The sequence below is a fragment of the Colletotrichum paranaense genome (genome assembly GCF_030867605.1).
Source record: "Colletotrichum paranaense strain IMI 384185 chromosome Unknown Scaffold_4.1, whole genome shotgun sequence".
Taxonomy (NCBI): Eukaryota; Fungi; Ascomycota; class Sordariomycetes; order Glomerellales; family Glomerellaceae; genus Colletotrichum; species Colletotrichum paranaense.
Genome location: NW_026848962.1, coordinates 1,125,170 through 1,149,176, shown reverse-complemented (window position 1 = coordinate 1,149,176; position 24,007 = coordinate 1,125,170). Strand labels below are relative to the sequence as shown.

General features: G+C 40.9%; 7 protein-coding genes across 7 annotated transcripts; 2 read left to right on the top strand and 5 right to left on the bottom strand.

Annotated features, from left to right (window-relative positions):
* Positions 1-158: 158 nt before the first annotated feature.
* CPAR01_05360 (TAM domain methyltransferase) lies at positions 159-1,832 on the bottom strand (the record flags this gene model as incomplete). Its single annotated transcript, XM_060489639.1, has 9 exons — positions 159-225; positions 298-717; positions 783-920; positions 990-1,050; positions 1,103-1,244; positions 1,313-1,335; positions 1,398-1,488; positions 1,607-1,645; positions 1,719-1,832. The coding sequence occupies 9 exons, from the start codon at positions 1,830-1,832 to the stop codon at positions 159-161; spliced, it is 1,095 nt and encodes a 364-aa protein (XP_060351105.1).
* A 1,442-nt stretch (positions 1,833-3,274) lies between these two features.
* Positions 3,275-4,583, bottom strand: CPAR01_05359 (beta-lactamase; the record flags this gene model as incomplete). The annotated part of the gene is made up of 3 exons (XM_060489638.1): positions 3,275-3,421; positions 3,483-4,432; positions 4,499-4,583. 3 exons carry the CDS (start codon positions 4,581-4,583, stop codon positions 3,275-3,277), a joined length of 1,182 nt encoding a protein of 393 aa, XP_060351104.1.
* A 3,456-nt stretch (positions 4,584-8,039) lies between these two features.
* On the bottom strand, positions 8,040-8,198 carry CPAR01_05358 (uncharacterized protein; the record flags this gene model as incomplete). The annotated part of the gene is made up of 1 exon (XM_060489637.1): positions 8,040-8,198. A coding segment is annotated over one exon (159 nt), but the record flags the coding sequence as incomplete, so codon positions are not given.
* A 4,248-nt stretch (positions 8,199-12,446) lies between these two features.
* On the bottom strand, positions 12,447-15,182 carry CPAR01_05357 (uncharacterized protein; the record flags this gene model as incomplete). Its single annotated transcript, XM_060489636.1, has 1 exon — positions 12,447-15,182. One exon carries the CDS (start codon positions 15,180-15,182, stop codon positions 12,447-12,449), a length of 2,736 nt encoding a protein of 911 aa, XP_060351102.1.
* Positions 15,183-16,477: 1,295 nt separating this feature from the next.
* On the top strand, positions 16,478-18,246 carry CPAR01_05356 (peptidase family M28; the record flags this gene model as incomplete). The annotated part of the gene is made up of 5 exons (XM_060489635.1): positions 16,478-16,599; positions 16,675-17,338; positions 17,391-17,442; positions 17,498-17,976; positions 18,067-18,246. 5 exons carry the CDS (start codon positions 16,478-16,480, stop codon positions 18,244-18,246), a joined length of 1,497 nt encoding a protein of 498 aa, XP_060351101.1.
* Positions 18,247-19,517: 1,271 nt separating this feature from the next.
* Positions 19,518-21,503, top strand: CPAR01_05355 (uncharacterized protein; the record flags this gene model as incomplete). Its single annotated transcript, XM_060489634.1, has 1 exon — positions 19,518-21,503. One exon carries the CDS (start codon positions 19,518-19,520, stop codon positions 21,501-21,503), a length of 1,986 nt encoding a protein of 661 aa, XP_060351100.1.
* Positions 21,504-23,530: 2,027 nt separating this feature from the next.
* On the bottom strand, positions 23,531-23,941 carry CPAR01_05354 (uncharacterized protein; the record flags this gene model as incomplete). Its single annotated transcript, XM_060489633.1, has 1 exon — positions 23,531-23,941. The coding sequence occupies one exon, from the start codon at positions 23,939-23,941 to the stop codon at positions 23,531-23,533; it is 411 nt and encodes a 136-aa protein (XP_060351099.1).
* Positions 23,942-24,007: the final 66 nt, after the last annotated feature.

Below are 24,007 nucleotides of genomic sequence, written 5' to 3'. Positions count from 1 at the left end.
AAGCAGATTCCCATCACAATTATTAGGCATAAGCCGCAATAGTCGGACCTCATGTGTCTTTTCATAGGTATCAAGAGACTCTTCGGGGATGCCTTTGGATGGACCCCTGACGAGTGATGATGACTGGTGGCCATCATCGTTTGACGACGTCAGGCAACTCAAGCTGTCGAGGGCTCAACAGGCGCCTGAGTTGAATTTCCTGGCTTCCGACCAGAAACGACATATCTAGTAGTTTGAGTCAGTAATAGCGTTGAGAGCAAACTTCCACATGATTTCCGTCGCAACGAGAAAACTTACACAGGCCACCAAACATGGATCGTCGGATCACGCATTTCCTTTCTTGCTTGCGAGCACAGAACAATGACCTCCTCCTTCGACCAGCCCTTGATGTTGGTCAAGATACCGAGAGCTGCTGTCTCAAGGAAATAATCAAGATTGGCTAGCCCCCATCCGCCAATATCCTTCATCGTCTTGTCTCGTGGCCAAGTGTTGGTTGGCCATTTATAAATGGTCTCTCGGACATCTACAAAGCCGCGATCGATGAGAAGCTGCTTCCACTTGAGTGGAAGCTTGAGAGTCCGATTGATCTTTTCCATAGCGTCAACCACCTCATCGGCCCACTGCGCCAAGTAGCTGTTCTCAGGTAGTGTGTTGTCGTCGGTCCGAGCTTCCATGCAGACATCTTGTGCTTCAAACCAGCCGCCGGGTTCGAGTTGGCTATATCATCAGGCGTTAGAATAGTGGGCTTGCCATTGGGATGGAGATATTTAGGGACGATCTACTTGTAAATGCTGTCAACTAGCCTGGCTGGGTCCAGAATGCTGCCGCTCAAAGTCCTAGAAAAGATGAAGTCGAATTGTTTTGACCATGTCCATGGCTTCTCCAGGTCATCTATCTCAAAAGAGCAGTTGGGAGGCATACTTGAAGATTATCAGCGGTCATGACCTCGACAGTGAGTGGCAGCTTCAAGGATATGTGGCGTCACTTACAAGTCAGGCTGCACTGGACTGATATCCACCCCGATCACTTCAGACTCGGGATGCTCCTCCGCTAATCGACCGTTAGTCAGGCTAATCATATGTACCATGCGCACATGACTGACCATATTCCAGAGCCCAGATTCCGGTTCCCGTTCCGAGGTCCAGGACTCTGTTAGCACCGTAAGACTTTGGACATGTGCAAAGGCGCCCTCTGAACGTCCTCATGAAGAGCTCGTGCTGTAGATCCAAACGCTCTTGTTCAACCTATTAATGTCTCATCAGCTATATGACATACATTTTTACCACTATACATTGTGGCGGTCTCAACTTACGTTGTCATGGGGAAAGTAGTATTCTGCGCACGTATCAGGCCAGGCTCAATCTCATGGCTGTTAGATATGCAATACAAAGACTTACTGCCTCGGGAATGAGAGTGATAGAGACGTCCATTCTCATCTTCAAAATTAAGGATGGATGAGCGAATGGAAGTGAGAGAATCGCGGATTGACTAGAGTGAGACATGGTAAGCATAACTACTATTAACTAATACCCTGAAATGAGGCTCTGTCGCGAATCATGTTCTCTCATTAAAAACGGTTGCGGTATAACTATACTGGGCAACGTACGACATTGATGGCGGAGTCTGTTTCTCCGTCGTCAGCATCCTAATCGCCGCATCGCAAATTAGCAAAGAGTTGCCCGTTCTGTCCGGTTCGGGGCTCGCTGTGTAAAGCGTACAATGATACCCGTTGCCGGGTTCGCCCCATCCTCAGCATCAATCTCGGCATGGCCTGGAGAAGCAACGGTTTCCCCCACCGGGGGTGAGCGCGTCTCATCTCCCGGAGTCGCCATTAGGAATTCTTTCAAAGTGTCAGTCAACTTTGGTGAGGGGTTTGATGTGAGAAACCGTGGGGTTACAGATTAGATCGTCTGAGGTCTAGGTATTTAATCCGCCGAAGCTCAACCCCAACTTCTAAGGACCAAGGGGCCAGACCCAACCCCCATCCCCCCTTCAAAACCATGCCGGGGACACCGGGCGGTGCAGCAGTGTGCATGGATCAGAGGGTGGCAGCTTGAAGAATTTCGACGGACCTATCCCAAAGGAACCTCGGGTTGTGGAGAATCTTCAGTGGTTTATCCAACCAGACTTGGAGTTGGGGTGCTGGGGACGACTCAGTTCCACCAGCTAGCAATACTGCCAAGGGGCTTGACACGTGCCATTTCTCATGGGGTTCATGAGCAGTGGGCATATCGCCCAGTGATGGACCTCTGAGAGAAGCGATACCAGACTAGGTCCCCGGACGTGTCGGTGTAAAGCGTCCCGTGAACCGGGTACTGTCACGCCACATGGGCTCTCTTTTCCTGGAAGATTGCGTGCAGGAATTTCTGCAAATCGATAACGGTGATCGTCGCTGAAAGATATCATGACGCATGATTTGACGCCAGCATCAGCAACGTTACAGGCTCAACGTTCCTTCCCTTGCCTACATGCTATTCAGGTAAGGTGCTAATCTCGTAGCACTGGAGCGTTGCTCAGTGGAAAGAGTGGAATTACCCATTCATTCGCAATTACGGTTTTAAACTCTGGACTTTTATGATAAAGTACGGAGTACTTACTTCATAGAGGGGAAAGACCACAGCACCGCAGCGCTCAAGCACCAGGGACCCCGTCTATGAAAGTTCAATGCTTTTTCGGCACCGAAGTTCTTGGGTTACAGTGCATGCACTTCCATGAGACTGACGCGCGGACTTGATACTTGTTGCGATGTTACAACGGTCCTTATCCACACAATAACCTCCACAAGAGTCGGTGTGTCGGGTTTGAGCCGCCTTGATTTCCAGTGGTGGTAGCCCTTGTTTGTCAGCGAAAGCGGACGCAATGTCAGCCACAAGCGAAGCGTTGTAAATAGCGGCCGGGCCGTGCCGTAAGCCGCTGTTAAACGAGTGATCTGGGTTTTGAACCAGTTTTTGACCGGGGTTCCGAATGCTTCAGGCTTCATCATGATGAACAAGCGAAGCATTTGAAGACCCGTGCTCCAGTGTGCCGTCTTTCAGTTGATAGGAAAGATATCAGAATCTGCTCGTTAAGAGAACGGATTTTCTTTGTGAGTACTGGTACCCTTAAAGATGGCGAAATGACGAGTTTAGACCTCCTGTGGAACGTGATGTGATATTTTGACAGCAATTGATAAACACAGCCCAACACCTCTACCTCTAACTGCGCGCAATGTCTTAGCTATGCTGACTATAATCCGTTTCATGCGAACATATTCTTGGGGAGGATCTATTTATTCTCAAAGTGCTGCGCGAGTCTTGGCACCCTTCACTTTTGAGTACATCTCTTCTTCAAATGCCTTAATGTACGGTCGGATTCCCTCCTCTGCCGCAGGGAGCATTTGTGTCGCAAAGAAGCCACAAAGCCCAGCTTGGCGATCGATCCACTGCTAGAAGTTAGAACAAAGTCTGTTTAAAGCAGGGTGCGTGGGAGGAGAGAAGACTTACCCAGAAAACGTTTGATGCACCACTCCACATCAGAGTTGCGTTCCGCCGGTATGGGTGACTGTGTCCATCCACAAGCAGACCTCCAAGGCCCCAGTCATACTCGCCCGTCACAGGGAAGTGACCAACTGCCCACTCTGGCTCTTCCATCGCCTTCAACAGGCTGCTCTTAGCCTGTGATGACAGCTGGGGCTTGAACATTTCGGAAGTCATTGTCGGACTCAGTAGCTTTCCGTCGTCAACCAGCAGCGAATGCAAAACTCTCATGACATCGGGGGCCGATCCATAAGACCCTTGTCCGCCAAGACAGTCGGTGACTCCATGATTCAACTCCCTTCCGCGATGGAGGATAATCTTCCCTGTGTCCCTGTCCCGGGTGTTCATTCCCCAAAGTTTTGATCTGACAGACTCAACATTGAACGTGAAACTTGATGCGCCAACCGGGTCCCAGATATTTTCGCGCATATACTGCTCAAGCGACTTCCCAGACACATTCTCAATCAGCTTCCCCATCCAATCTGAGCTGCAACTGTAGGCCCAGTCTTCTCCCGGCTCATAGTTCAGGGGGTACCCGAAGCGCTCCTCGACGGTAGACCCGCGAGTTGGTTTGAGGCCGTGGAAGGACTGCCAGTCTCGCGTCGCATCGCTGAGGAAGTCGTAGCTGTTGCCGGCGCTGTGCGTAAGAAGGTGTCGCAGAGTGATGGGCTTCTGGCGCTGTACCTCAGTGGGCTTGCCGGAATCCGTGAAGCCGGTCAAGACGGGTTTCTGTGCTAAGGTCGGAACGTGTTTTGACACATCCCCGTCGAGTGTTAGAATACCACGTTCTACGAGCTGCAAGGCAGCGATCGTCGTGAAAAGCTTTGTGACGGAGGCAAGAGTAAGGATATGATCATCTGACAAACGTGTTGCGCTTTTCAGGTTGTCTCCATACACATGCGAGTATTGATAGATGCCTGTTCGGGTTTATTAGCATCCCTTGAAGGTGAGGCCAGCTCCAATCTTAGGGGAAATCAAATTACCAGACTTGTCTCGAGCATGAAGTATGACGCCAGGGATATCACGATCCCGCACAGCGGTGTCGATACGCTCTTCGAAAGAACCCATGTCTGAGAACTTGAGTAACACACTTTGTCAACAGGTCTTGACGTGTAAACAAAAGCCTCTTGGTGAGAAACAGGAAAGACTGAAACCTTAAACGGGCTGAAACAATTGGATGGGACTCGGGGATACATGAGCAACTTTTCATTAGTCATCCGAGGTTAATGCTGATCCCCCGCAGGTGCATGACAACATCCCGAGGTAACTGTTAGTATCCCTATTATAGGGTAATTAGTTCGAACCGTAGGTTAACGAAGAGATTAATTAAACTATATTAACTTTTATATAAATATAAAAAAGAGGTTTTAATTATAAGTTAAGTAGGTTATAATAATCGTATATAAGGGCCGTAATTAGCCCCTATATAGGCTATTATACGTTAAGGTTAAATTAAATTTTTAATTTAATACTAACTTTTTTTTTTTTTATAATTTAATTACTATAATTAAAAATATAATTTAACCTCGGGCCCTTTTACTAAGTTATCTCCTTTTCCTCTTTTATTTTACTCTTTTTATATAACTTATTTTTTTATTCGTATATTAACTTTTTTATTACTTACGAATTACTCTAATCCCTTATTAAATACTACTTTTATAAAAATATTAGCGAGGTTATTATTATTATTAATCTAATAGATTTTAAAAATTTTACGCTTTTTATATAATTACTTAAGAGTTATAATATTAATTATAAACTTTTTTTCTTTCGTAATCCCTAATTTAATAAAATATTCGTATAGTAAATAAAAATCCGTATAAACGACTATTAAAATTAATAAAAAGTTAAGTTAATTAGTAATCTTCCTTAGTATTATTAAAATTATATAAGTAAGGTTAATATTATTAACTATATTATAAACTTTTAATATTAATATACTCCTCGTTACTCGCTTATTTTTAATTAATAAATAGTAAATTATATTATTATATATAATAAATTCGCTCTTACTTATACTCTTATTAATAAGAATAATAATATATCTTAATTATAAAATAAGGTCCTCGTTATTTATAAATAAGTTATTTATAAAAATATAGAGCTTATTAATTATAAAGTTAATTAAGTAATAAATAAGACCTTAGTTAAGATTTGATTATTACTATTTAAGCTACTTATTAAGTACTTCGACGTCTTATTTAGTTAGTTCTATAGCTTATACTACTTTAATATAATTAAAAGTTACCTTAAGTTAATATATATTTATAATATATACCTTTTACATAAACTTAGTTTTATATCGCTTTTTAATATTAATTATATTTAGATTAATAAAACTAATTTTTTTACTTTACCCCTTTTATTAAAAAACGATAGTTTTTTTTTTTTAATTATAAAAATCCTATTATTAAATACTAATAAGTTATTTATTATAAGGACCTTTTTTAGCTTCGTTATAAAGCCTACTTTTTAAAGCTCTTTATCCTCTTTTTTTATAAAATTAGTATTAAATAAGCTTAATATATTATTAATTTATATTTTAATAATCCTAAATTAGTTACTTACGCGCTTAAAAACTAATAAGTACGGATCGTATATAAATATAACTATTAATAATTAATTAATATAAAAATCGTAATATATAGCTTATTAATAAGTACTTAGTTCTATAAGCTTATATAGTAGTTTAAGTACTTTAATAATTATATTTTCTAAGTACTTACTAATTATTTCTTTTAATAAGTAGGCTAAGATTTTTTTTATAAACCTTATAGCTAATTAAGTATAGGCCTAGGTAATATCGTAGCTCTAAATCTCGTACCCCTTTTTCTATAACGATATTATTAATATTATTATTAATTATTAGTCATAGTACTATATTATAAATCATTATATAAATAGCGTTACCTTTTTAACGTTACTATATTCCTAAATTACGTACTTAGATTTCTTATATAATTAAGGTATTCCTTTTTCTTTAATTTTACAAACTATTTATAATTTAAATATATAGAGATTTATATACTTTTTTAGATCGTAAAAAATAAATTAATAAACCCCTTGATTACAAAGAGTATTTATTTTAATAAGATCTAATCCTTTATATAGCTTTTTAATAATTATAATTATGCCTTTTTTACGTAGTTTAATTATTAGCTTAAAATCGGCTTTTTTTTTATTATATAAAAAGTATTAATTACCTCGTTATTAATAATAAATTACTATATTAATACTTACTATTATAGTCTTTTATAACGTCTTATTAATAATATTAATACTTTTTTAATAATTTCCTTTTCTTTATTATTTATTAGTATTATTACGATAATTTTATTAAGGATAATTTCCTATACCTCTACTATAGGTTATATAGTTTCCCTTAGCTCTTTTTCTTTTTATAAATTAAAAATTATTTTAATAAGATCTATATAATATAGTCTAACTACTATAATTAATATTTTAAATAATTAGTCTCGATTTTTTATAACTACGTAAGAGCGCTCGTTAATAAAAATTAATTTATATAACCTAGCTTATTATTAAGTAATTTTATATTATATTTATATATTCAAATTTAATAATATATTTAAATTAATCCCTATATTAGGCTTATTATATATAATAATTACCTCGTTAATTTACTTTTTTATACTTATTTTACGTAATACTTATATTACTTTTTTAACTACCTAAGCTTATTAATTTATATTTAATAATAGTAACGAAGCTAAGGTCGTTTTTAAATATACTCTAAATACTAAAAACGTTAATATAAACTTATTAAGCCTTATAATATTATTATAGTATTTAAGTATTATTTAAAAGTATTCGTTATTAATAGAATCGGGATTTTTTTCTTTAATAATTTTAAACGCTCTTTTTAATTACTAATACGCCCTTTTTACCTTTTTAATACTATAATACGCTTTAATAAGTACAACTTTTAATTATATATCGTAAGCCGTCGTATTTTTTTTTAAATTTTACTAACTTAAAACTAATATTAATATTAGTTTTAATACTATTTAGCGGTCCTTAGTATATATTAATCTAACTTTTTCGTAAAACTATTTATATTATTTTTATTTATAAATCCTAAAAGATTTACTCTATTTAAAATAATATAGCCTCGTTAATTATATATAGAACTGGCTAATTATTTAAATAAAAAATATTAATAACGATTTTTTAATTAAAATTAAGCTTATTACGTAATTTAAATTTAAATTTACGTAGGCTCTGCGTATTTATTTAGTATTAGTAATATACTTTTATTAACTACTCTAGTGCCCCTATTTCGATATTATTATTATTTAATTATTTTAAGAAGCTATATAGCCTTGCGATTAATAAGTAGCTAAATTTTTAATATAGCTATTAAAACTTATTTTTTATTAAATAATTAATTAATTTCATATTATTAATAAGCTTTATAAATGCGTACCCCTATCGTTATTTAATTATTTTAAAGTATTTATTACTAAAAATTCTATTCCTCGTATTATTAAATATAATACTTAGTTAATTTATATTTTTTAAATATAAGAAAAATAGGGTATTAACAGGTAAAATATAAAAAGTTATCGTTCTAAAGTATATTTTTATTTCTACTATACTTAGGGTAACGATCTTTTTACCTAGGCCGAAGCTAATTCTTATAATACCCGTAATTAACGTATTAAGTATTATTAATACGATTTTTTATAGCGCTTAGAATTACCCTTTTTTTCTTATTAACTATTATAATACCCTAATATTTAAAATAATCCTTTAAAAATTATCTAGGCCGTACTTTTCGTTTACGTAAAATACCTATACGAGCTTAGTATTTAAATAATCTAAGTAATATAAAAAAGACCCCTTTAGCTACCCTTATAATTACTTAGTATTATATTTTTTTTTAAATATTAAGAGAAGTACTAATTTTTCTTTTAGTATTAAGAAAATAGAATTCTATATTATTAAATTCGTCTTTTTATTTACCTCTATATCTATTATTTAAAGGACCTTACTTTACTATTTATAAATAAAAACCTATTTATTAAGGGCTTTTACTACTTTTTATTCGTTTAGCCTCGTATATCTTCTTAAAACTAATAATATAAAAAAAGAGTAGTTAATATTATTAACTTCGTTATAATTTAATTTATTAATATAGGGGGTAAAATTTTCTTTATTTTTTAAGTTTCTTATAAAGTATAAATATTATAAGCTACTAATTTAGTTATTTTAACTAAGTTCTATACCCCTAGATCTATCCTTATATATAATAAAAAATTAGTTAAATTAATAAAAGCTAGTTTTATTATTTATTACCCTCGACTTTTTATACTATTTATACGATTTAGTACGCTCTTTTTTAGAGTAGTTACTTAATTAATATCTATCTTTTTTATAAATAAAGTATTACTTTTTTTATTATTTTATTCGTAAGTTAAATCTCTACTTATTTAATAAATCTAGGCCTCTTTATTAATAATTATTATACTTAGCTTTTTTTTTTATTATATATTTAATCGACTTAATATTATTAATAAGGTCCGTCGTATATTTAGAAATAAGTTTAGTACGGTATTCTTATTTTAATATTAAAACTAAATTTTAGCCTCGAATAAAACGTCTCGTAATTTTTAAGTACTTAGTATAGGGTTATTTTTATTTTTAAAATACGCTAGATTATAATATAAAAATATTTAACTTTTTATTTATTAGTCCCCTTATTTAGCTAGGTTTTTACTAGCTTATTAATTTAATTAATAAGCTCTTTAAAAATTTTTATTTATAATTTACCCTTTATTATTTTAGTTATAAATATAAAAAAAATTACCTATAGCTCGGATAGAAGCTTTAAATTCTTATTATAAGTCTCGAAGCAGCTTCGGATTATATTAATAATACTAAAAAAGTCGTTTTAATTAAAATTACGTACTACTTTATAATAATAATCTAAGGCCTTATTTATAAGTACGATATTAATTACTAAATAGTATTAGTATTCCCTAATCCCGACTTTTTTATAATAATTATAAAATATTATTAAAGTCTTTTATAAGACCTTATACTTCCCTTTAGAATATAATTTCTTTTTAAAAAAGATCTTTTTAAAATTTATAAATTACTTTATATTTATTATTATATTTTTAGTATTTATATACGATTCTTATATTATTATATATTATTAATAACTTCGAGTAGTTTATTTTTTTTATTAACTAATTAGCGCCGAATTTTATATTAATAATAATAACGAGCTATAAATTAAAATAAATAGAATTATTAATTATTATACTTTTAATACTATATTTTACTTTTATATATCCTTTTATAATAATAAATTATTATTAATAATTATAAAAAAAAATCCGGGTTATTTACCTTTTTTTTAAACTTATTAAAGCGATTATACGCCCTATCGACTTATACTTAGTTCTATAATACGAATTCCTCTTCTATAATCGTTATTACTAAGATTTTATATAGTTCTTATAATTATAATTACGCTAATAATACCCCTTACTTATAAAAGAATTTATTAATTATTTTTATAATTCTTAAGCTTATATTTATAAACTATTCGTTTAGTTAATAACTAAGGTCGTTTATAATTTTATAAAATAGGGGTTACCCTTATAACCCCTTTTTTTTATAAACTTTAATTAAATATATTAACGCCGCGTTAATTTACTTATTATTAAATTAATTTACAATTTTATATATTTACGTTCCTTAGTAATCTAAATTAATATTTACTTATTTATAAAAGATTAAGATTTTATTTAGAATTAGGTTTTTTTTTTTTTTTACCTTAACTTACTAGAGGTCGTACTCTAACTTATACTTATATTAATAGTCGTTAATATATTTAATTTTAATAAGGATATATTTAATTTATATATTAGTTATAATAAACCCGTGCTTTTACTACTTAACGAATTCGTTAGGGTCTAAGTAATTCTTACTTTTTTTTATTATTTTATTATTACTCTCGTTTTTATTATTTTTAATAACTATTATTACCTTTTTAAATTACTAATTATTATTCTTATTAAAAACCCCCTTTTTATTTAATATAAAAAAATAGGTTTTAGTAGTCCTTTTTAATAATAATAATAATAAATATTTATATTATTATAAAAAGATAAAGTAATTAATCTTAGGATTTTTATTAGTTACTAATTTTTGCTATTTTATACATTTTTAGTTTTATAAGCTTCGTACTCTTTATAATTTTTAAATTACTTTTTTTTTTAACTTATTTTTTTTAAAATAGTATTCCGTAATAATAATTAAAAATAAACGCTAAGTAGTTTAAAAAAGAGCTATATAAGTAGTTAAGTATAGTTAGTAAAACTAAGCCCTCTTTTTTATAAAATTATAAAGTTATTAAAAATACTTATTATAATTTTTGTTTATATTAATTAAGGTTAAATGTTTTAAAGATCTTTTTTTATAGCTTCTTAATACTCTATTTTATAATTTCTTAAGTAATCTTTTTTATAATTTAATTATACTAATTTAGTAATTATTACTTATTAGTAATTCTTTTTATTATTTAGCTAATTTTTTAAAATTAGTAATTTTATATTAGGAGCTAATAATATAAAAGGGGCCTTTTAATAGCTTTTTAAAAGAATTTTTTTTTTAAGTTAATTTTAGTAAGAGGTTACTTAGCTTTTTTAAATTAGCGACTTTTTTTATTTTTTTAAGCTAGTTATCTTTTTTTTTATATTAATTTTTAATATTTATAATATATATAACTCGAGGCTATTAGGATTTTTAAATCCTCTTTTTTTTTATTAAGCCGTCCTTTATATTATATTCTTAAATAATACCCGGGGAGTAATTAAAGAGGTTACGAAGAGGCTATTTAAATTACGGGCTTCGAAGTTAGATTTATAAAATTTTTATAATAATAAATCTTTTTATATATTGTAAATTTCTTAGTTTTATAATTCCTATATAAGTAGTTATTATACTTATTAAAAAGCTTATATTATAATTAAAAATCTTTTTTTTAAATTACGCGTTACTTTTTTATATTATATTTTTAAACTTATTCGTCGCGCTTATTAATTAAGTAAGTAGTCGTTATATAAGTATTTCTTTTTATTAATTTAGCTAGTTAATTTCTAATTATAAGCTAGTTATAAGAGAGTTATTTAGTAAAAAAGCTACTCGAAACGATAATAAAAAATTAATTATTTAAGTAGTTTTATTAATTAACGTAATTTAACGTAATAAATATCGACTTTTTATAAATAGTAAAGGGTTATAATTACTTAATTCTATATAGTATTTAAAAATCGCTTCTTTTTTTATTTATTTTTATAAAATTAATTAGTATGAATTTCTTATTCTATATAATATTAAGAGGTTATTTTTTTTACGTAGCAAAATACTTTATTAATTTATAATAATAAAATTTAATTATTAATTAGTATTAATATTTTTATTATAGGATAATTAGTTTAAACTGTAGGTTAATAAAGAGATTAATTAAATTATATTAATTTTTACGTAAGTATAAAAAGGAGGTTTTAACCGTAGGTTAAGTAGGCTACGATAATTGTACGTAGGGGCCGTAGTTGGCCCTTGCGCGGGCTGCTGTACGTCGAGGTTGAATTGGACTTCTAATCCGATAGTAACCGATCTCGAGCATGACCCGCCGCAGGATAGCAATAATTCCGCGGAGAAAAAGAAAACACTAAATTTCAGACCCCGGCCTTAATTTCAAAATATTGAGGCTCCCCTTTCTACTGTGAACACAATAACTGTTCTGGACTCCCGACATTGAATTTGCTGCTCTCTTCAATTTGACCTCGCAAGTGCAATCTCTGACGCCAAATTTCGGATATGACATGACAGAAACACCAACATTGTAAAATGCTTCATTGAACAGCTGAAGCTTGAATGAGTTCTGAACTGGCTCTACACAATGACAAAGTCTTGAAAGGGTAGGTAGCCTTCAAGGCCCTCCACAGCATACTCTTCTCCCTTGGCGTCAACTCCGACTTGCTCAGCCTTCAACCTCCCTTTGAGACTGTCAATTGGCTTCAGAAGCTCGCCATCCATGATACCGTGCACATAGCAATCGCCGATGATCTGGAACTCGTCTGCACTGCCTGACTCAATATCATTGAGGATTTTTCGCAAGACGAATGGTGTCCTCAAACCCTCAAGGAGTACCACGTAATCCTCAACCTGGGCATTCCACGGAACAGTGCCCATGTAATGATGGTCCAGAGATTTTGTCTTGTATACCGCCCTACTGGGATTCTCTTCCAAGATGACCGCATCTTTTGCAATATCTTCTGCATTTTTGTCATCCCTTGTACCGATCATCGCAAATCGTCGCCCTCGTTGAGCTTCTTGAAAAGGGACAGTGAAGGGGACCATGTGTTTCTGGAGGTCTGCTTCGACGTCGACGTCAAAATCAAGCAGCCATTTGAATATCGCCGTCTGGTGCACGCGAATACCTGGCGCGTACTCGTCATTCTCTTCATTCGGTCCTTGAGCATAGAAGCGCCGGAAGGCGTCCACACCTGCGAAGAATTCTTTTGATGTCGATACTAGCTCGGGAGAATTATTGCCTTCCTTTCCGGTGACAACAAACTTGGCGTCTTCTGTCCCTGCATTCTCTTCTTTATCTCTTGGTCCAATTCTTTCGCCCCGCCATGATCGATCCATCGCTAGGGTTCTCACAAGCGCGTCATCAAGAGCCTCGTCGATATATCGCTCTTCGAGGTCGTCTTGAGCCGCAATAGTCGCAAAGGTAAGGATGAAGTTTCGAGAATCTTCGTCATTGAACGCTGGAATTTCGAGATCTGGAGCGCTCTCGAAAATGTTGAACATGTGATCAGTCTGATTATGGGTGTAATATTTCCAAGATGGCCCCACGAAATTGACTCGATCTAGAATCATGCCTCGTAGAGTCAGTCTTGGAGCTTCTCCCGGGGCCGATATTGATATCATGGGAGACGTGTTGGGCATGCAGTGATACAGCTGAGTCGATAAAGTCGAACGCGACTGAACTGTCCAATCAGGCACCCAGGAAGGAAGGTTTGGGACACCTTGATTGATGCCGGCGTGGTGTAGAAGGTCAATGCCGCGACCAGCTTCGATCATAAGTCTCGCCACCTCAGTGAAGACTCTGTCTGGCGTATTGTTTGACGAGTAGTCGGGAACAATGGACTGAGCGACAGGGTCGTCAGTGAGTCCAAGAAGTCCATACACTTTGTCTCTCGCATCCGTCGCCAGGTTATTCCTCGTCAGACAAAGCAACTCAAGGAGATTGAGAGGAGAGCCACTTTCCACAGGCTCATCCTCCACAATTTCAGTATCGTCAACTGTTTGAGATGTCTCGAATCCTTGCCTGCGGTCTCGTAGCAACTTGAAGGAGCTTACGGGACTCAAATGCATGATCATACTGAAAACTTCAGCATACATGCCGATCCGAAGTGGCCTTGGAAGGCCATGAATTCTCGCAAGGTCCCAGAAATCCGTGATTGCTTCCAGGCTGATCGCTGCTGTACCGTATAGCACGACAACCTTTGGTGCCAGAATGACCTCCTGCAGGATCCATGTGCGGAAGTACCAATCAGTCACCCAGAAACGAACCAACTTGTTCCACGTCTCCCGGCCCTCTTCCGTGTCCGTATCTGGGAGACCGACCTTGTCCCATTCTATGTCCGACATGATGCTGTCTCGGCGTTGGTCTTCCCAGATGCGAGTCATGAATGTCATGATACTGATGGCACCTTGGACACTTTCGGTGCTGTAGGCATCATCCACAGGCTCCAGGGTGAAGTCCGATAGCCCATATGGTTTCTCAGACTCTGCCGTGACTTCATCTTTGACTGAGTCATCCATGCCGAAGCTCATCATGTCCTGAACTCCCAGACCTCCCATACGGTCTTCCAACGTGGTTTCCTCCCTGTTGTTAACGTCTTCTGGCTTGCGGCGCTCATATTGGTAGTGACCAGGGTGAGCAAGAACCAGCTTTGCACCTTTATAGATATTTCCCATCAGCAGAACCTGTTGACTTCGTTCTACAATGTTGTCCTGATTGATGCAAATACCATCGGCCCAGAACCACGTGGTGGGGTGCCTGTTGAGGCAAGTTCGTAGCGCATGGTAGAGATTCTGCGTTACAGAGATCATCTTCCCGTTGCAGTTCACCGCGAGAAATCGCTCGGGGGTTCCCCAAACATACGAGAGACAAAAATAAGGGGGAGCATCATCCAGGTAAAAGGTTTCGACCCGCAATTCGCGTATAATGCCATCCTCCTCAGCGGCACCCAGTCTCAGAAGGCGAATTCGTCGAAGCTCAGGGTCTAACGGCTCATATTCAAAAGGTATCTCTGTGTCCTCGAACATGACATCCGGTTTATTTGACTCTGCGCTGGGGTCGTGTATTTGCTCATCTCCTGGCGCCTGGGTATTGTCCAGTTTTCCGGCGTATGCGTACGTGACGTTCGGATCGTCGCTCACTGCGAACGGCGATGAACTCAGTGATGCCGTAGCGGGATCGATTCCGTTTTTGCGGGCTAGGTATAGTCGCAGTGCTTCCGATGACCCAGCCGCTAGCTGGTCAATAGCAATTTGCAGCTCGTAGGCGTCAGGGTCGTTGTACACATCGTGCGTTGGAGTTTGAGGACGAGACATATTGGGACGTCGTTTGGTGTCTGTGAACTGAAGTTGGACCGATTAGAAACTCTTGTTGACACGCGTCTCAAGTTTTGTCATGAAGAAATATTGAATTTTCTGGTTTATTGTCGTTGCAACTTGATTCTAGGCAACAGTCCAGCTCAGTTGTGGAGGCTGAGTCACTTGTAGCGAATGTGGTGTCGACAAATCATCCTCGAGCGCGCTTCGGCAGAGCTTGCCGGAGGGATTGCCTGACATAAGCATAGGTGTAATCATTGACCTGAGGGTCTTCGCACCAGCTCATACTTGAGAAAGATTGAAGTCATTGTAGGACAAGCCAAAGGCTGATTGATTCAGCGATGAAATCATTTGATGTGGTGAGACACTTCGCGTGTGCCGTTGCCCGGCGTTGCATGGGTCACTTTACCTTGGGGAAGACATGAAATACAGGGTATCACTCGACTTACACCGAGTGGCAAGTCAATGATCAATTGGGAACGACGACCTGTCGACAAAGAAGACGGGTCAATCTCTACAGTATTTAGTATCAATTAGAACAGGAAGAGGTCTAACAATTGTGGACTCGTTGTTCTAATCAATCAATTGACGAGATTCCGCTTTCTGCCTTGAAAAAAAGCATGGGCTGAGGAATTTGCTGTTGATTTCAATGCGTCCGAGTGCCTCGAAAGAGAACTGATAACACTCAATCCCCTCACTAATCTGTCTATCAACAAGCCTTTGCCGCATGCTTGGCGAAATGGACCTCGGTGCTGGTCACCAAAGTCCGCTTCTCCCGGATGCGCCTCTAGAGCCAGACAAGTTCACTGCCCGAAGATAGTGTGCATGTATGCGTACACGCAGAGCCTGCGACTGAATCATGACCAACGCAAATGAGAAGCAGAAGACCGCGCCCAGCAACCCACCGCGTTGACGACATCACGGGCCAAGACTACAGCTTTTATAGTGCTTGGCTCTTGGCGGGCCCGAACTTCCCCTCACCTTCACCGTCGACCTTCCCGATCCGACCTTCGGTTCGTGCGTTTGCCCCAACTGACGGCGGCCGATTGGGCGCCGAAGTCTCGGCGGCCCGGGATGGGCATGCAAACTATTGTGTTTTTTTTTTTTTTTTTTGCTGCTCTGCAGTGGCACTCTGGTTGCGCCGCGTTTGACCGCAACACTAACACATGGCAAAACAGGTCTATGGCGGAAATGAATGCTGCGCAAATAAAAGGGAGGTCTCGCCGGTCTGAGTTGGTGGATTTCGTTTCGTGTGGTTTAGCCTTTGCTGTCCCAAGATCCGACCCACTGCAGCTATGAAGTTCTCCAAGTCGACCGCGACTTTACTGTCGCTGGTCACCAGCACCGCGGCAACGAACACGACATGTCGGCCCAAGATTGACTCGGAAAAGCTCCAAGCTGATCTCACCACTGAGAAGTAAGAATCAGCCATCCCCCTCGACAGTCCTGCAGGGTCAATTGGCGCAATTGGCTGACAAATATTGCGAAACAGCTTGATGGCCAACCTGGAAGCTCTCAACGAAATCGCCTTCGCCAACGGTGGAAACCGCGCCTTCGGTCTCCCGGGTTATGCCGCATCGGTCGACTACGTGTGGGATCGCATCTCCGCAATCCCAGCCACGAGGGCATGGAAACAAGACTTTCCTGCCACCTTTGGTCAGGTCACCTCGATCGACTTCAACATTGATGGCGAGTCGATTTACGTCTTTGGCTTGACATACTCTCCCTCCACGAGCGCAGAAGGTATCACAGCAGAAATTGTTCTTGGTCCCGATGGCGCCGCCGCCTGCGATGCTGCCAACTACGAGGGTTTGAATGTCCAGGACAAGATCGTGCTCGTGCAGAGATTCAGATGCCCTACTGGCGGCACTCTTGCTGGAAGAGTCCGCCCTGCTGCTGCCGCTGGCGCCGCTGCTGTCATTGTCTATCACGACATTACCACCAATGCGACGGCTGGATCTCTTAGTGCCCCCGATCCCGAGGGCTTTGTGCCGGCCGGTTTCATCAATCTCGCGGACGGGTTGAAGATCAAGGAGCGCCTGGATGCTGGCGAAACTGTTGAGGCACACTTCCAGCAAACTCAAATCGTTGAGGAGCGTATCACCCAGAATATCTTCGTTGAGACCGAAGAAGGTGACCCACACAATGTTATCATGGTGGGTATGAGGCTAAGCAATGTCTAATATTCGAAGCTAACACGTATCATAGCTCGGGGCTCACTTGGACAGTGTCCAAGCCGGACCAGGCATCAACGATGATGGTATGTCATCTTCACACCGTGATAACAAGGAGAGCAGTTTCTAATATCTTCACAGGCTCTGGTACCAGCTTGCTTCTCGAGCTCTTCCTTGCCATGACGCAGTACCGAACGAAGAACAAGGTCCGCTTCGCCTGGTGGGGTGCTGAGGAAAATGGCCTCCTCGGATCCAAGTTTTACTGCTCCAACCTGCCCGCGTCCGACGTCGATGACCTTCTTGTCTACCTGAACTTCGACATGGTGGCCAAGGGCTTCTTTGGTGTGGCCGATACTGACGGAAGCACCCACGGAAGCGCCGGTCCCGCCGGATCGGATGTTGTCGAGCACATCTACGAGGCGTACTACCAGAGCCAAGGTCTCGAGGTCACACCAGCCGTCTTGACCAACGGAAGTGATTATGCCTCTTTCTGGCAGATTCTCGGCAAGCCGTTTGGATTTTTGCACACAGGTACCGCGGTCGCTCAGGATCCATGCTATCACCAGGCGTGTGACACTATTGAGAATCCTGACCCCAACACCATTACTATCAATGCGAGGGTAAGTTCCCCTGCGTTTTTTCCTTCTCCTGTCTCCGTGTAAATAGGTGTAGAAATTTGAAATAAGGTCGTATTGCTAAGATTACTACAGGCTGCTGCTCACATGCTTACGGTTTTGTCATTGAACGGAACATCACTTATCCCCAAGACCCCGGTCAACGCAACGATGCTCACCCATCTGCAATCGAGAAGCCTTGAGCCCGATATGATCCAGATTGAAGAGTTGGAGGCTCTAGGGGAGAGGCATCTTGGATGTGGACATGATGTTTAGTCAACCATATTGACCTACATGTACTTACCTTACAATTAATAAATTCGGGGCTGCAAAGTTTACATGTACATTTGCTACTCAGACTCCAGCCGGCCAAATTTCTCAATTGAAGCCTTTGTTCATACCGAGTGGTCGTCGGAATGCTCACAAAAAAGTATCCTAACTTCGCAGCAACGGTAAATTTGTCGTACTGCAAAGGTTACTAATTTGACTGAAATGTGAGTTTACTATTTGAACATGATGATTCTGTCAGAACAGGTTAGGGTGCGAAGCAGATGTATTGGTTAATTTTCTAGTCTGGTATCAGTACACCTGTGGCTAGCTTATGAACGAATTTCCGTTCAAAATCTATAGTTCACATAAGCCGCCGACCTGTTCTTCTTGAGTGAGAAAAGCTTCCACATCGACCAAGTAACGTCAATGTGGTAAGCAGTCCAAAATTCCTCTACTTGTGCAACATTGACCAATGTGTAAGCTGAGCCATGATATATAATATGACGTCACTGTCAAGTCTACGGCTTTACTCATCATGTCTCATTTCACCCGCTTGTCCGTCTCTTGCGCTGAATTGTCTTGAGTACCTCCTTACTCGTACCCTATGCCGAGTGATGAGTCCGCAGCTATCTCCACGCAAAAAACGCCACTCCGCCGTGGGACTTTTGACGCTCGCCTTATGCACTGTGTCGGGCGTAATCGACCCAAATCTGAAAAATTGACTCGAGTACCATACAAAAATGGTGATCATGCACCCGCGCGTGTTTGGCGGACCTCTGATCTAAATATTGTCCAAGACTCCAACACGGCTTTGTAAAGTGCTGAGTAAACCTCGCCTGTCCAATTATCTACGTAGCTTGAAGGATACGAGCTGCCTCTTATGATTGGCTCGGTCCTCTGTCGTCCAATGAAAACCTTCCTTGGCACTAAAGTTGACAGGGTGCTCAGAGACCGCAGCGCAGGGCCAAGAGACGGTCATACTTGATGCCGCCGGGGATTTCCGTCAGCCCTCGACGGACTTAGCACCTGACATCTAGGCATCCCTTTTCTAGGGTCAAGCATCATTACGCAAATCCGCTTTTGACCAGTTTTCAGTCAGCTTGCATGACTAGAAGGTCGAAGGTCGAGGCCGCCCGTCTGGGAAGACATAGCGTCAGCCGTTGAAAAGAAGTTGATCTCTGTGTCCAGCGAACTTCTCACAAATACGAGGCTCTCGCCGTAATCTACGATATTGGAACGACACATCAAAGATTAGAGACCAATAGCCTAATCCAATCATGAACAACCTGTCGTTTACCCAAGCCATGCCACAGGGGCATCAAGCTTCAGCTTACATCGAAGGAGCTCGACAGAGCCGCATCCTCCCGTTGCTCCCGCACCCTAGCACCATCCATCCTACCAATCAAGACCTGGAGCTCTCAATCAACGGCACTGGCGACGCTTCCCATCTAAGAAGGAAACGTGCTAGTCGTCCCAAGGTGCGATCAGGTTGCATCACCTGCAAGATCCGTCGGGTCAAGTGTGATGAACGCAAGCCCACGTGTTTCCGATGCGAGAAAGCCGACGTGGAATGCGACGGATACACCAAAGAGGACGCCGATTCTAAGAGGAGCGCCGAGCAGCGAAGGTTGGCCGTCGCAGCCCAGGAAGCACAAGCGAGCCGGCAGCTTCTTCCGCGGCCGAACGAGTCGGGTCCGGTCGCCTCCGATCAAGAATTAGCGGTGCGGGTACCCTTGCCACCGCCGCTTTGCCCCTCGACTTTGCGGGTCAACCAGGAGGATGTTTACTACTACGATCTCTTCCGACACCGGCTTGTGCGTGACCTTTGGGGGTCTGGCCATTCTGATGCTTGGTCTAGAATCGTCTTACAGGAGAGCTCCCAAGACCCATGCGTTCAAGAGTCTCTCTTGGCTATCGGTGCTATATCTCAAGCCCAGATGGTTGAGGAGATGTCGAAGGACCAGCTGGATGCCATGCCATCAGCACTTCGCCCTTGGGGTACCAAGATGGCGCCATCTGGTGGGCTTCTCAACCACCATCATAGGTCGGCTTTACTTCATCACGTCAGAGCGGTTTCGATATACAGACAGCGAATTCAGGACCCATCCTCGACATCACCACGATCAGTCATAATCATGACTCTATTGCTCGTTGGGTTCGAGTTCATCCAAGGCAACATGAACAATGTCGACACTCTGACTGGCACCGGGATGCGTCTTCTAGAGAACAAAATCTCGCTTACGCAGCGTCCGCCACGTCGTGCAAATGAAAATGGAGCCACCTCGACGAAACCTTCACAGTCCGTGGCTACCCAACTGCGGAGAGGCGTGCGGGACGATGAGATGGAGGATATTGAGCACCTCTTGCCATGCCTCTCCCTCATGAGCGGCTTCACCCACTTCTTCAACTCCCACCGCACTGCGATGCCAATGATGAACGGCACTCCGATCCTCGAGCTGCCTGAACCAGGTGTTACAGTAGTTGCCAAGCTCGAAGTCTTCTGGGGTCAATTCTTTACTCGCGCAGTCGTACACATCATGCGCTGTCTGCACGACCAGCTTCGATACAAGCAGCGCAATATTACACAGGCTGCGTTGGAGCAAGCTACGTTCCTATCATACATACGAATGTGGGATTCCGTCCTAGAAGTATACCTCAAAGACCCTTCTCTTGAGGACAACGCAAGACGAGCTCTACGAAAGATACAAATCCATCGGCTCTTAATCCACATCGTCATCAGTTGCGGTCTTGACCGGACTGATATGTGCTACGACGCATTTGAGGCCGACTTCAGGGACCTCTTGAACAGGATTGTGACGTACATGCGTGACCCAGGACCGATCTCAAAGGTCGGCTTCACCTTCTCAGAAGGCCTCACAACTCCGCTCGCCACCATCGTCGCCAAGTGTCGCAATCACGAGCTGAGAATGCAAGCTGTCCACCTCCTCAACACCATGGCATGGAGGGAAAGCGCCTGGGATGGGAAAGCCCTCGTCATTGGCAAGTCTGGCGTGGTGATGTTGGAGGAAAGAGGGATGGATGCCAATGGGTTCATACCGTCTGGGTCGAGGTGGGTTTGGATGTCAGGTAAGTGGGATCTCGAGAAGCGCGAGCTTGTCGCCACGTACTTGAGACTGATGCCGAATGAGGACGGCTCTCCGGTTTATGCTCACTTGGAGCTTGACATGGATAACTTGCTGGATACGTGTAGCATGGTGGGATGCCACGGACGTCATGATCCTTTCGAGTGCTATCAAGAGTGACAGAGTAGCTTCCGCTTCTAGATTATTCTCATACATCCTCCCGAAAGTAGATGCATTCTGGTATGCACACCAGATATCGAAAGGAATAATGTTTATCCTAGAACCAGACGGGCTAGGCCTTATCATCCATTTACATATTTCATCGGCTGAGAAGGCACACCACCTTGTTCTAGCTAGATGGATTCGAGTCTCCTTCTAATCCGATCATGGGCTGACGGTAACCGCTCAAAACATACGGAGTACACGTATTGCTATGGCCTTCCTGTATAGGAATAGTGTCCTAAGCGACCGTTGAGCACGCCATGACCAGCTGCCACTTTGTCTTGGCAACTTGGCGAATGCTTAAACGTGCAGAAGGGAGGGAGCCAAGCCGAGAGGCTCTCAAATTAGAGCGACTGCATCTCGTCCATGCAATCTGTAAAATCGATGTAGGAAGAGAACTATGTGCACGCGCAATGAGTTACACGGATGTTGTCATCGATGAACTGAAGCATTGACTAGGTGCTTAGACAAGTTTCCAGAGCCATTGAGAGCTATTTTACACCACCACACCATGCGAAGAGAACAACTGTAGTCGTTGTAAATGTTGCCCAACGAGAAAGACTCTTCCTATAGACAGCAGGCGGAGTGGCTGGTTTCGCCATAGCGCGCCTTCGAGCCAAAGAAGTAAGCAGGCATGTTCATCTCAGGAAGGTGTTGAAACACCCAGAAAGCCTCGGTTCCGCCCCTTTTGTAGTCTCGGCCCATCTCACTACTTCCAATTGGTTATGGCGAGCTAGGACTTTTGTCATCTCGCAGGAACAGCAGCCCGAGAGATAAGTAATTTGCTTCGTTGTTCAAACCCAGAAACTTCGCACCCTTTCCGCTGTGGACGTGGTACCAGTATGCCAAGCCTTCTCCACGCCGATGGTCGGCATTGAAATGCAATTACGGATACAGAACTGCGTGATGGGATGATTACTCGTGCCACAGAATGTTCAGTGCACTAGGGCTCCCCCAAGTCTCCATTGTAACCTCAGAGCCCGAACTACCGCAGGGTTCAGTCTAGACCCGGTACATAGCATCGGAATAGGAAGGTCGTCGTAGAACGCGTCAAGTAGATTGCCAACGGCGGTGCTTTTTCTGCGCGCCCAGCCGCCAAAAAGTGCCGGGTGCCGTACAACGGGAAATCGCCCAACACTTTGTAGCCTTCGAAATGATGATCAATACGGGTGAAAAGAGGAAAGGCTCTGAGCTTTGGGTGTCAAGTCTTTCAACAGCTTGGAAAGCTCGCGATCCCCGAATAGGAATGTAAATAATAAGGTCCCAAATGGTCTGTTTGATCCGCTTCCTTTACCCCGCAGAGAATGGCATCCTACGGGCCATCGATCGACCACATAAGCTTCCCGCCTCCAGCCCTGTCTCGACCCCTGGTGCGATATCTCTATCAAGGCACATATCCGTCGACTTTTCCGGGAGGAATACGAACAGACACAAGTCGGGATTGGTCGGCTGACTGGATGAGCCGCTTTTGCCCCTGCCATACGCGGGTGTTCACGATTTCGCATACCATGCAGTTCATGTTCAGCAGGACGGTCAAGTACTGACCTCATACTTATCGTCGAAACGCTTGCAAAAATACAAATAAGCGCCGGGGAGCCTTCCACCACATTCACTAAGAGTTTACCTCCTTCCCAAGCTGGTAAGAGGCTCGTCTACCATTGCCATGAGTATATTGAGTCTCAAAGACTGACCGGTTCTAGATGCCTATCTCACTTTAGTCTCGAGCAAAGACAAGGGGCCACTTACCCGCCGGCGTTCGCCGCCTCCCCGAGTCTCCCGGTCAAATAAAGACTGTATGTAGGCATCAAGCTGCCTCGATTAGATACCGAGACTAGGAAAAGCTAGTTGCCGTTATGGTTGTTTGATTCAAGCTTGAACTCACGTCCCTAGCGCGGTCTCTGGCGACAGGAGTTGTGGAGTGAGCTCCGGATGCGGCGACATGCCAAGAGCTTTAATGGAACGTCCTTCCCCAGATTGCTTCGCATTCAGACAAGACTTCGACCGTTTCTCTTTACCCACCGATCCAGCTCAAGCATGGGGACATGCGGCAAGGTCGATAGAGTTGCCATCTTGGCCATCTTGGCTTTCTTGGCATCCCACATCGTCGTCGGGTCCTGCAAACTCGCCCTCGTTCCTTCTTTTGCCTTCCTATCCTCGCTAACCTCCGGCGACCTCGCTGCGTTAGACTCGCTTAGCCCCTCATATCGACGAAAGAGAATGTAGCCACCTTCTTTATCACATTCCCAATCTGTCGCTCCTCCCGGCTTGGCAGACACCGGAAAGCGCTTGTCAATGATGATCAAGGCCATTGGAGGCGGAACACGGAAGGAAAGCTTATCAGCAAGCCATGGTTGAATGAGGGATGATACTTGACTAGCAGTTGAATATGGCTTCATTCGAGTATATAAACTCCTCGTGAGGACCTTGATGGCCAACCTCCTGCTCCTCATCCCTCACCAGCA